This window comes from Toxotes jaculatrix, chromosome 4, assembly GCF_017976425.1.
Source record: "Toxotes jaculatrix isolate fToxJac2 chromosome 4, fToxJac2.pri, whole genome shotgun sequence".
NCBI classification, from domain to species: Eukaryota; Metazoa; Chordata; class Actinopteri; family Toxotidae; genus Toxotes; species Toxotes jaculatrix.
In genome coordinates this window covers 5,598,797-5,612,280 of record NC_054397.1, presented here as the reverse complement: position 1 = coordinate 5,612,280, position 13,484 = coordinate 5,598,797, and the positions used below count along the sequence as shown (strand labels likewise).

The 13,484-nt window shown below is 42.1% G+C and overlaps 1 protein-coding gene across 1 annotated transcript in view; it reads left to right on the top strand.

The window, feature by feature from the left end:
- Positions 1-13,484, top strand: part of LOC121181105 (protein sidekick-1-like) — a 212,333-nt gene that overhangs the window by 139,462 nt on the left and 59,387 nt on the right. Inside the window, exons 10-16 of the mRNA XM_041036906.1 lie at positions 296-412; positions 570-737; positions 1,184-1,286; positions 1,396-1,569; positions 4,347-4,483; positions 5,873-6,020; positions 12,175-12,315. Of these exons, the coding sequence (XP_040892840.1) occupies positions 296-412; positions 570-737; positions 1,184-1,286; positions 1,396-1,569; positions 4,347-4,483; positions 5,873-6,020; positions 12,175-12,315 (988 nt within the window). The remainder of the gene's footprint in view (positions 1-295; positions 413-569; positions 738-1,183; positions 1,287-1,395; positions 1,570-4,346; positions 4,484-5,872; positions 6,021-12,174; positions 12,316-13,484) is intronic.

Sequence of the window (13,484 nt, the reverse complement as noted above, 5' to 3'; positions counted from 1 at the left end):
GTTACGTTCTGTTTAGTGAGCATTTGATTATAATTAAAAGTCTCCATGGAGCTTCCCCACCACTGCCTTCCACATTTATGCGCACACACGTAACACCAGGTAATGAATAAAGCCTCCGTTGATCACAGAGGAAGCATTCGTGTTTAGATTAACACTGTCATCCTTTCTGTTTCCATTCGTCTGTTTTCTTTTTGACATTAAGCTTCGCTCTTGCTCCGCTCTTTTCCCACAATTCTCCTCTTAGCAGCTGCTTCTCTGCCTTCTTTTCCTCTCATGCTCTCGCTCTGTGTTTCAGGTGTGGCCCCCACATTTACACTCCCCCCATCTGACCAAACAGTAACTGATGGCAACACAGCCTTGTTTACCTGCCAGACGAGCGGCGCTCCAAAACCTTCCATCACCTGGAGGAAAGGTAGCAGAACACACACACGCACACACACACGCACTCCCTGTATTACACACCCACACACACTGACATAATGTGGTTGTAATTAAAAATGAGCTTAATGACTTAATTACTTTGCTTCATCTCAATGCTGTTTTATTATTTTCTCTCTCTCTCTCTGTAGGATTGCAGGTGTTGGCCAGCGGCTCTGTCCAGATTCCCAGGTTCACGCTGTTGCAGTCAGGTGGGTTGCAGATTCAGCCAGTCAGCTTCCAGGATTCAGGAGAATACACCTGCATCGCCTCCAACTCAGAGGGAGCCATCAATGCCACTGCTACGCTCACCGTCTGGAGTAAGACACACATGCGTGCACGCTATTCTGACAAACAAAAATACATTAAACTGCTCAATATACATTTACTAAACAGTCATGGACCACTAATTTATCTGTAGCTGTCCAATCGCATTAGCTCAGGCTAGTGAGCAGCAGTGTGATTGGTTATTGATGCAGCGGCCTGGTGCAGTGGTGAAATAATCATCTGATTGGCCAAGTAAGAGGATGATTGATTAGCTGGTAAACTTACTGATTGGCAGATTTTTATATATCCTGGCATCCTCAGATTAAATGCTGATGAATAATAGTGGGGCAGCATACACTGAAATGCACACATTTTAAATAAGACTGTGTCACGTTTCAGCCTGTAAATTTATCCCATCGGTGTCACTGATCCTCCTCACCTTCTCTCTCTGTTTTTCTCTCTTTAACTTGCTGTCTCTTGTGTCTTTGGTGTTTTGCAGGTCGAACAGTCATTTCCGTGCCTCCAGCAGACAAGCGTGTTATCAAAGGAACAACTGCTGTTCTGGACTGTAACGCTACACATGACCCCAGAGTCAACATCAGGTACCTGCTTGTCAGTTTTTGTGTTGATTACATGCAGACATGATGTAATGATTTTACATGTGCTATAAGTCCTTACAGTGTAGAGTACATGTATACATCTCTGTTGCAGCTTCAAGTGGGATCGTGGTGGTGTGCTCGTCCTTCCAACCAGTGGGGGCCGTGTTTCTGTGCGCCAGGGCTCTCTCACTATTGGCCAGACGTGGTCAGGTGACATCGGGGATTACACCTGCACTGTGACATCACAGGCTGGCAACGATTCCCGCTCATCACGTCTCGAAGTCATGTGAGTTCAACGAATCATGCAAGCTGTTTTGAACATGTCAGCTGCTGCAATTTGTTGTTTCACTCTGGCACCGAATCCTCTAAAAAGCACAACACAATTTTTTTTACTTTTTTACTTTTGTAGTTTCTGTACACATTAAATAAATGAGATATGTTAATTAGCTTTACAGGTCAAACAGTCTAACTGGCTCTCAGAGCCAGGCTAACTTTCCTCGTTTCTATCTTTTATGCTAAACTAAGCTCACCAGCCACTGGCTGTAACTGTATGGTTAAGACAAACATATGTTTTACAAGTGGTATCCTTCTTCTCATCCAACACTCAGTCAGTAAGAAGAAAAAATATTTGTTTATCTTTTTTAAGTTATGAAGCACTTTGTGGAGCTTGTTCTACTTTACAGAACATTTTATGTTACCTTATATTTTTTTTCAGAAAAATTTCTTGTCTTAGATTTTCACAGTATTTAAATGATACTTATACAAGAAAATAGTGAATCACAGAACAGGAATTCATCAACATAAACAAAGTGCGAATTGTTTTCTTTCTCGTGATTAGACCCAGCAACAACTGACTTTTTGCGCAGCAATTAAGTGGGAAGACAGTCAGTCCATTCTGAGCAATCTGGGTGATTCAAATTGCAGATATGATTGGCAGGGAAGATGCTCTGGGGTCGAGCACAGAAAAAAATAGAAAAAATGATTGACTATACGGAACATAATTTAGGAAAACAGAAGATAGGTAGTTTGGCACATTTCCAAACACAAAGAAAGTTTTAGTGCCATCTTATTTCAGTGTTGCTTGATGAAATAATTGCTTGTTTCCAACAATAACCATGTTCAGTCAGAGGGACAGACACTCTAAACCACATACGTGTTAATACCATTAAACCTGTAAGGTGTGAGAATGTTGCTAATTAGTGTGAGTTATTATTAGACGGTAGTAATAGTAGTGTAAGGTCATATCTGCTACCAGGTACCCTGTACATGCAGTACACTCCCCATCCTGTGAAACCAAAGCTGCATTAGTCTTCAAGTGTATGTTTGTGTGCATGAAATCATTCCGGTGTTTTTGGATGAACACATCCCAGACTTCTGTCTGGTATAAGCGTGCCTTCCTGAGGCTCCGATTGAAACGTGCTCAGACTGAAACGTGCCACGCACATTTTTCTCACGTGTTTCCCACTCTCCAACCCACACATCCCCATTACAGCCACGGTGAGAGAACACTGTCAGGTAGTGACCTTTTATATATTAATAGGCACTTGTATAATATATTTATAAAAGACACTTATGATATATTAATACAATTGCAGAGTAGGAGAGAGAGAGAACATGAGTCCACATCCTTCTGAATTATAGAAAGACAAGAGGTTACACATGTCAAACTCAGAGGGAGGGAGGGTATCTCTGTTTATGGCTGTGCGAAAACATGTGGGGAACGTAGGGATTTCTGTACGACAGTGTGTGTGGATGTGTATGTGAATGCGAATGCGTGTGACTGACATTCTCGTTAGCTCAGTATCAATGGGTCATAGAGGCTAACAGACGCTGGCGGCTGAGGAGACAGACTAATTACCAGCAGGTTATTGGTTCAACTCCCGTAAGACCCATCCATGTGTTTGTGAGTGTGCGTCTGTGCGTATGTGTGTGTGAGTGTGTGGGTTTTGTGTGGGCTGTGTGAAGGTAGTTGCTCTAACATTCTCTAAGCTCATCCATTAATTAATACGATCATGTCAGCTCAGAAAAGAAAACATCATTCTCATTTCCCCTTGCTCCCTCTCTGCCTCATTCACCGCCGTCCTTGCTTCTTCATCGTGTGAGTGCTACTCTCCTTCCCCTTCCAACATTATGTCTTACTCTTCATTCATCTCTCTTCCTCCTGCTGTCTCTCTCTGTGTTTTCCTCATTTTCTAACTTGATACCCACTTGAATATTGAAATGTAAATGTACACAAATGTACACAAGCAAAAATGAAAACTGAAACTCTAACTCTGAATCATAATCTGATGAAATTAATTAGAGCCTGCAGTCAGTCAGACCCCTTGGACAGGATATTCACACATCCATGATTGTTTTGTTATAACGAATGGACTTATGAATATAAGATACAGCAGGTTTGGGCACAAGGGACCATATCTTTCATGATGCTTTCAGTGTAAATATATTTATTTTGCTCTTTTATGTGCTGTGTAAATATCCTCACTCCTGTCATCTGTGCTAGCACCAATAGCTTTCACATAGAGGGACATTCGGCTCTGCCTCCCCCTCCTTCTCTTCCTTCAAGCCAAATGTTATTTAAAGAGAGTTATGATGCTCTAAAATCGGTATAATCAAATGTCTGGACACTCTTTATTGCTTTCATGAATATATCTGTGTTGCTTTTTTGTTATTAACATGGCAGGGATGCTCAAACATCCACAGGGGATGGCCAAATGTCTGGAGAATTTCTTTTTAATAGATGTTGTGAGATATATTTGTACTGGTGCAGCGCACGTACCGGAAAACAGTACCACCATAAAAATATGCATACCACAGCCATATTTAGAAGATATCGCCCCCTGGAACTGATCCTGGACCAGACACAAGAATGAACCTGGGTGTCAGAGCCAACATTATTCTACCACACATATCAAAGAGAAAAGCAAAACACAGACTTGTTCATGAGACACAAATCCATAACTCTGTAATTACACGTTGAGATACTCTCTTTGGTCTAGATGTAGATTTTTTTAAAATAGTTTCACAGTATATGTGATGTTTTCTTGTCTTTGTTGTGTTCAGTGAGCTGCCGCATTCTCCTCGCTCCCTGACTGCCCGTCTCAACGACTCTGACTCCCGCTCTGTCCTCCTGTCCTGGCTACGCCCCTTTGATGGGAACTCCCCTCTACTGTACTACCTGCTGGAGCTATCTGAGAACAGTACGTATGGGAGTGTGTGTTTGTGTGTGTGTGTGTCTGTGTGTGTGTGTGTGTGTCCGAGCATTCTTTATAGTCCCTGAGCGGCAAACAGCTGTTCACTCGCTGTCTACTAGGCACTGACACGCACTCATTTACAAGAGGCAGACATATGGAGAATGGTGTTGCGGCGTAAATGTACATCCAGGTTCCCTATAAATAAACTCTTATTTTCCCTCCCACCCTCTCTTACCCTCTCTCTCTCTCTCTCTTTCTCTCTCTGTCTCTCTCTACCACAGATGTTTTAACAGCAGGCTGGCTCTCTGTCAAAAGAGAAATGGAGGGAGGGAGAGAAAGATGAGAGAGGAACTGAGGAATAGAGTGACAGGGGAAACAGGCTGGAGGGAGATGGCTGTAGAGCCGCTCTTACTCCTGCTGTAAGCTAAGGGGATGGATGGTGTGGTGAACATTACATGCAGAGCCAAGCACTTAGCACATGACTGTAGGAGCTGGACCGTTGGACAAATGTCAAATGTTAATGTGGTTTGACATTTAAGGTAATCTTCATTCTGATAACTTTTAAGGAGACAGCATGAACGTGACTTCAAGTTGTCTGCTGTCGCCATTCCAACGGCTGTTCTGTAGAAAATGAAAATACTCCAAAATAATAGAAAGAATTATGTATTATCATGAGAGAGACAAGAGAAAATGTGGCGAGAGACAAACACAGGGAGAGATAAAGAGAAAGGCGAGGAATGCTGAGAGCCTAAACGTCGATTTCAGTGAAGACTGAACCCAGACAGTGAGGAATGGATGAGAGTTTTGTGCACACTGATTACCCACTGTGTGTGTGTGTGTGTGTGTGTGTGTGTGTGTGTGTGTGTGTGTGTGTGTGTGTGTGTGTGTGTGTGTGTGTGTGTGTGTTATGTATTAGTTTCTTGTTGGGGGGGGGGTTATTGTATTTTAGAGAGAATGGGCCACTATAAATGCAATGTATTTTCATGTCAGACAGTGGCTCTAATACACTCGGTGGGCTCACTTAATATGGCACACACACTATCCCCCTCTCTTACACACACAGACATGTGGCTGGTCCAAAGATAATGGTGTAACTGTCCGTGGTATCTTCAGGAGAAAGATAAGCTGGCAACAAGCTGGCAACAATATACAGTAGCATCTGTGCTTCTTTATTAATCCTTCCCATTCCCTCTAAATTTTCTATCTTTTTAGACCCTGTGGTACTTCTTTCCTTTTAATTCCCTCCAGCTTACCCCTCTTCCTTTCCTCCATCCTTCCTTGCTTCTTTTATCTATTCCTCCCCACTTTACTTTTGATTCATGGGTCCTGAGTGTCTTTGTTTGTCCTGCCTCAGCCAGATATTATCAGCCCCTAATCTTTTTGTCTTCTGTCTAGACTCTCCATGGAAGGTTTACCTATCAGAGGTCGATCCTGCGGTGACTGAGGTATCAGTGGGCGGGCTCACGCCTGCCCGGACCTATCAGTTCAGACTTTGTGCCGTCAATCAAGTGGGCAGGGGTCAGTACAGCGCCGAGACGCAGAGGTAAGAGCACAATATGCGTCTACTCAGACGCATTCAGTCATTTACACTCATCTAAGACACAAACTCAAAACTACCAGCTTTGTTAAACACGTACTTCCCAATACTTCTCGTGAGCCACACTACTATTTCACTGATGTTTTCCAAAAAAGCATGAAACCCATTTTTTATGTAGAACATGCTATGATTTGTGTGAAATAGAGTTTTTTTTACCCTGCTCCATCTCTGTGTAATAGACTTGGTCACACTGCCTTACACCAACTGGGAATGAATAAACTGAAACCTTTCTACAGTCAAAATACACAGTGTATGCACCCGCACAGACTCTAATTTGTGTATCTGAGTGTGTGTGTGTGTGTGTTTGAGATAGTGTGTATGTTATCATGAGGATGAATAGGAATATGGGATTCCGAATGGGATGAAACAGGGATGGATTCTAACAAGGCGAGCATGAAGGGAGAAGTCCTTTTTGTTTAGAATCCATTTCCTTTGCAATGAGCAATTTATATTCATCACATCCGTGCCGTAGATGTATACGTGTTTGTGTGCGTATGTGTGTGTATTTCTCTGCCAGTCTCCTTCCACTGCACATAGAGAACTAAGCAACAGAAATGATGAAATTAACAGTTCTGCGTGTCTGTGTGCGCAAGTGTGTGGTAGGCAGTGTGGTTTGGCCTTAAAAGTAAATAAATTGCTGTGCAGATGTTTTGTGTGTGTGTGTGTGTGTGTGCGTGCGCGCATGTGTTTGCATGTTTATCCCAAGAGAAAAGACTAATGGGGATAATTATGATGCCTTAGCTCTGATGGAACTGGATAGAGTGAAAGAGGGTTGGAGGAGGTGTGGCAGGCCTCTTAACAATTTTGCCCCTGAATATACACACACACACACACACACACACACCAAATCTCTGACACTCATGCACAATACAACAGATGTGGCGGTGCATTATAAAGTAGACACCCACATACACACATAAACATGGTTTTGTCTGGCTGTAGAGACTGACCACAGGCAGGTGCCAGTTGTTGTTTTGCCAAATAGGCTCTTAGCAACAACAGCAGCTGTGGACGTTGCCATCACACATTCGCACACCTCAGATTACAGTCTCCTTTCACTTTCCTTCTCCTCATCTTGCAGTTCTTCTGTTCTCTATCCTAGCTTTTCCTGCACTCTTTCTCTCCTGTGTTCTCCTTTTATTCAAAATGAATGCTTATTTTCTGTCATTACTCTTCTTCTGCATGCACCAGTGTATTGTTTGTGTCCAATGGCCATTCTGCTACCTAGTCTACAGTCCAAGGTTGGTTGTTAGAGGCCCTGGAGAATAGATTGGATTGATCCTCTCCAAATGAATGACTGGCAGCAGGACAAGTCATCACTGGTCAGTGTATCAGACCAGATGGACACCTCTCTTCTTCAGTGTTTGTTTCATACGTAACCACACACATTTTGCTTCTCGTCTGCTGGACGTTTGCCTGGATGAGGCGCGCACATGAGTAGTTGCAGATGCCAATGCGCGTGCTGCATTTGACACACGGGGAGAGTGAGGCAGAGTAAAATGTCCTGCAGAAGCTTGGAGTGCCAAATGAGAAGGATGACAAAATACAGGAATGTCGGCAGAGTGAGGGAATGGAGGAGAGAACGAAGAAGAAGCTTGTAATATTGATGACAAAAAGCCCTCATTAAAGTTTGAACTTCCAGCTGCTTCTGCACTCTCCCATTTTGTTCTCATCCTGATTAGGATCTTTATCATAACAGCATTAATTCATTTTTTTTCTTGTTCTCATTGCCCCCCCATCTTTATCCTGCCTTTCTTTTCTTGCTTCCCCTTATTCAGGAGAGTTCACAGACCCACTGTGTTGCAAGGGAAAAATGTCCTGAGAGACAAACATCCACTAAGAGCATATGAATGAAAATGATCATAGCTGAAGAACATTACGTCTAAATGCAAAAACTCTTTCCATGAATCCAGTTATACCATCTGAAGTGTCACACACAAAGATTTACTCATGCGTAGCCTACACTCACACCATTGCCGTCTTTGAAGAGGAAGCATTAACAGAGGAAAGACACATATATATACATAAATGTCTTGAAGTCCCGGCATCATCACAACTTTAAAGCATGAGTCTCAATTCTCTTTGCTTTTCTTCTCTTTCTTTTATTCCAACTCAGCCAGAACGAGAACACATTAGAATTCAACTTTAGGTCATGCACATACTGTCACATACTGCAGAAGCAGATATATTCGCCTAATCTGCATGTAAGTGTAACAATTAGTGCTTTAGGAGCTTCACAGATGTACGATTTACTGGACATTTGCCCTTTGCTTTCACACATCTAAATTAAGTATCTGTGTTTAACTGTGGCCCCAGCTATGCTAAAGGAGCATAGTGAGTGAGTTATTAAATTGACACCGCAGAAACAACAAGATGATCGCAGAGGGAAGACTTGCGCTGAGAAAGGCTCTGCCAGATGAGGAAGAGCCCACTGTAAGGAAAACTACGGGCTTTTTAAAAAATGTCCTCAGTGTTGTCTTTGCTACCAAATCACAGAAACTGTAGCAGAAACCTACAGAGCCTAACAGTTACCAACAATGTCAGCAGGACATAACACACTGACACTTTCCAGGCAACACCTCCACTTATACTTGGAAAGGCCACCTAGGAGGCACTGAGAGCCAGCTTCTGCAAGAATATTGTTGTTTATTATCAGCAACACAGGGGGTAATCAGCTGTAACTGGCACTTACATCCATCGTTTACTCATTGTTTGTGAAAGCTCTAATCAGCCTTAAATTAGCCAAACCGATAAACTGATGGACCTCTTGTTTTGATGCAGGTCATCAGTGTCTCCCCACACTACACACAATCATGTGCACACACAAATAGACAGGAGCAGGTAAAGCTGTGATTGCCTGTGTTATTTGTTTTGTTTGTTTTAAAGATCTGAGAGTAAATCAACAGATAGTAAATAAGGTTAAAAAAAAAATCATTATAGTTAAAGCCAGCAGTCAAAACCTGTTTGACTCAATGCTTTACCGTCCTATTTTACTATTTTATGCTTCTACGTGAAAAATACATTTTTGTTTTAGACTAGCAAATTTAATGTTGTGCACACCACTCTACAGTAATAATGACAGAGTATCAAGTGTCACATCTGAATTATTTTGAAGCATTGTTGCTGGTATTCAGTAAATAAAAATGCCATTGACCGATGTTCAAATATTTATCGAAGTGACGAACATAAAGCACATGTACGGTGCCAAATGTGTGCTACAGCTGGTTTCGATTCATTCTGAGAATATGCGGAAAGTTTCTCTGTTTCCCCGACAGAGTCTCTTTAGTGTGTCAGCCTCCTCCGTTTGTGCAGCTTTTAACCTCCGGCAAAAACAGCACAACATTTAAAGGAGACAAGACTTGAAGTGTCAGACAAGAGGAAAATAAGCTCATCTATCCAGCTGGTTGTAACCAGTCACGTCACATCTGGTTTCTCTCTCTCCTCCTTTGTTATTCCTGTTGCCCTCTGTTCATATAGCTCTATTTTTCACTCCTGCTGGACCTAAATTTTACTATTCTGTTTGAATACTGGCAGACTTAACATCCCGGTAAGAACATTAAATGTAACACACAGGCACATACACGCACACACTCACACATATCTCCTGCAGAAAATGTCCTCTTTTCCTTAGTAACAAGGGACAGAGAAAGTGTGTCACACGGCGTTCAGGCAGTGTTATTCTATAGCGTTTGTTTTGATTGGTTTCAGTACATGTTGGACAGGTGGCACGGTGGTGCAATGGTCACAGCAAGAAGTCTCTGGGTTCAGACCTGGGGTCTTTCTGTGTGATGTTTGCATGTTCTCTCTGTGCATGTGCTTCCTCCTGCTTACTCTGGCTTCCTCCCACAGTCCAGTAACATGCATGTCAGGTTAATTGGTGACTCTAAATTGCCTGTAGGTGTGAATGTGAGCATGAATGGTTGTTTCTCTCTGTATGTCAGCCCTGTGACAGACTGGAGACCTCTCCAGTGTACCCCGCCCCTCTCACCCAGTGTCAGCTGCAGTTGGTTGCATCCCCCTTGCGACCCTAAGAGGATAAGTGGTATAGCTAATGGATGGATGGACATATATGGGTGTTGGTATCAATGTTTGTAGCTGTTTAGGTGGACGTTAAGTGATATATGAGTGGGTGGGTTGGCGTTTGTGTATTTAATCTCCTGAATGAAGTTGATGTCCTCATGCTGAACCCACTGTATGAAATATTTACCTGCAAATGGTTGGGAGGGAATCAAGGCAATTCACAAGAAGTGTCTGCTGTCAAGTAAAAGTATGTCAGTGTGCATCTGTGTGTGTGTTTTATTTGAAATCAAATAGTGACTGACCGCATCTGTTCAGTACTGTATGCGTTTGTGGGTGTTTGTGTAGCGTGAGTTTGTGCATCATCAATTTCAGTCCAAAGCAGTGGCATAGTTGAGGATTATATATACCCCCATTTCCAGACGGATACACTAATGCCCATCTCATTCACACAAGGCCCATTAGCCTATGTGTGTGTATGTGTGTAGATGTCTATGCCTGCAGCACCTGGTGCTGTCTGACAGTGCCTAACCTAATGGAAGTAAAGCACAGCTGTAAAACCACTGGCCTGTGCCATATATCCGCCTGCGCAAGTCTCTAGCTAACAGCTTTCACACCCCTATTTTCACACACACGCATAGAGTGTGCATACACATTTACAGGCACATACAAATTCAGAGACACAAATACAGAGAGCCATACTACACAGCTAATGGCTCAATAGCTTATAGAGAATCATTCAGGGAGAGATGGGGCACAGAGGGGAAGCGAGGGGGGTTGGCGAGGGAAGGTAATGTAAATCTCCAGACATAATCCATGGAAGGGAAAAGACCATCGGATGTAGCAGTCTGTCTTAAGCTGAGAGAAATTTGTTTGGTGTGTTTATATGTGTATGTGTGTGTGTGAGCACATATGGCTCTGATTACATTAGCTGAGCTGCTTACAGTAAAGCCAGAGGCTGACCAGCTCAGCCTGTGTGCTTTACCAACCATGAGAGAGCTTTGAGCTTTAATCACGGGTGAGGCTGGGCGGTGGAGGCGGGGGGTGTTAGAGAATAGAGGAAGAGAGAAGGAGATGAGTAAAAGATAGAAGGATGAAATAATTGAAGCCAAAGGACATGATGGATGAAAGGTAAAAGTTGCAGATGGGGGAGAAAGTACAATTGAGAAGTAGTTCAAAATGTCAACGGAAAGATGGGAAAAAGGTTCGGAGAGACAGAAGAGGGCAGAGAGAGTGAGGGACCATACCGTCCCCCCGGAAATAAAAAAGACAAGCTCTTTGCTCATTCTCTACTAATAGTAATTTAACTATCTATTGCTGTCGGATTGTATAGCTGGACCACTGAGGTGATTGTGGGTGGAGGTTGAAATAGAAACTGCCCAGACAAAGACAAATGAAAAGTAAGTGGGAATCCCTGAAGTTAAAAGCAGCAGAAATAAAACAGAATATGAACAGTAATCTGCAACATACAGACAGCAAATGCATATTTTTTGTTGTCTGCTGCCAGTGAATAAAACACAAAAGTGATCTAACTCATACTGAGTTCACAAACGCTTTTACATTTGTTGTTTTAAACACCCAGTGTCAGCTCGATCATTCCCAGGAGAAATCCTCTGGCGCACTGGAAGTGATGCGTTAAACGTTTCCATCAGCAGCAGCAGTGGTGTTAGAAATAAATATAACAATATAACCAGAGATGAAAAACAAATGCTTTAAATGGCAAGATACACCAGGAGAACCGGGGTTGAGAAGGATGAGCGCACAATTCAGTAAGAATTCATCAGAGCTGCTTAAGCTTTGAGCTCTATAAAAAGTTGCAGCTCTGTCCTGTGTATCTCACCAGTGAAGATGAAGATGCTTGCGAAGGAGAATTACTGTAAAATTCCTTTTTAGCCTACTTATCTAAAGTACTGCTCCTGTTCCAAACTGTCCATGTTAGTGATGTGTTGGATGCCAGAGGAAAAAGGACAAATTCTTTACTTACACTTCTTCAGCAACGCTAATATTCTCATCATAAGACACCTAATAAGCTCACTCAAAATCATTTCATCTCTTTGTTTCTCTTTGTGTGTGTGTGTGTCAGATTGATGTTAAGGGAGGAGGCACCTAGCTCTCCTCCGAAGAACATTGTGGCCAGTGGACGGACAAACCAGTCCATCATGGTCCAGTGGCAGCCTCCACCAGAACCCCAGCTCAACGGAGTCCTCCGAGGATACGTACTCAGGTATACATACACACAGGCACTTTGATTGGCTGGTAGGTTAATTTCTAGATTCATTTCTTCTTTTTTTTCTTTTTTTTTTATAAAGTAGAAAGTGTCTTTATGAAAGTTATGGATTCATTTTCAGTAACAGTGACAGTGTATCCGGACACTTATGACACAGTTTGTTTGCCGTTCTAAATAGTATTAACCGTGGCAACAGTTTAAAGAGCAAAGTTCTCAGTGAGAAACACCAATTTAATTTCAACTGTGACTGATATTTGTATGAATATGGGCTTTGAAATAAACTAATGGAATGAAGAGGGAAGAGAGGGCATGAGAAACAACATTACAGCTTGTCTGGTATTATCTCTTACATAACATAGACTACCTCAGGTATTGATGTCCAACTTAAAGGCTTTTTACAGAATGTTCTAAATTGCATAGTTTTCCTCCTTGTGACGCACATCTACAGCTACATGTTCATCTGTGAGAAACAGACTAACAGCATCCTCACATTCATGGAAATAACAGTATTTCAGGTATTCTGAAAGCTTTTTACAAAAATGTTTAAGACTGCCTGTTTTTCTTCTTTTCAGGACAACTGTTACGTGCATAGTATAGACCTATATAAATGTTGAAGATGTATTTCTGTTTCTGGAACAAAACAGTGCACTCTTCATCTTACAGTGCTGCCAAAAGAAGAACACCAAACCAACATATCAGATATCAACATGTCAGAACATAATAAATCTGTCTAAGTTGGCTGAAAACACAAAACCTGACAAAGCTTATCAGTGACCATTGCTCTGCAGGATTGTTTGATGTTGGTATTGTCGCTGTACTAGGAAAGGTAATTTCTTTTAAATCTTGTTTTCAGAAGTTATAGCTTGTGCAAACAACTTATTAACTTGTAAAAAAGTTTTTATTGTCTAAATGAAAAGGATCATTCGTTGCAGCCCTGGTATTTGGAAAACTGTAAACTGAGTTACACACACAGACACAAATGCTCTTTACAGATGCTTTGGCTGCCCTTGGTCCATCGTCCTTCATTTTGATGTCTGCCTAAAGTGTGACACACTGTGTGTAATCAAACTGTCATCAGCTGCCTCACACGAGATTTGCATATAATTGCAGTAGAAGTTATCAGGTCTTTATCCTCATTCACTGTGCTATCTGCCTCCACTTCAGAA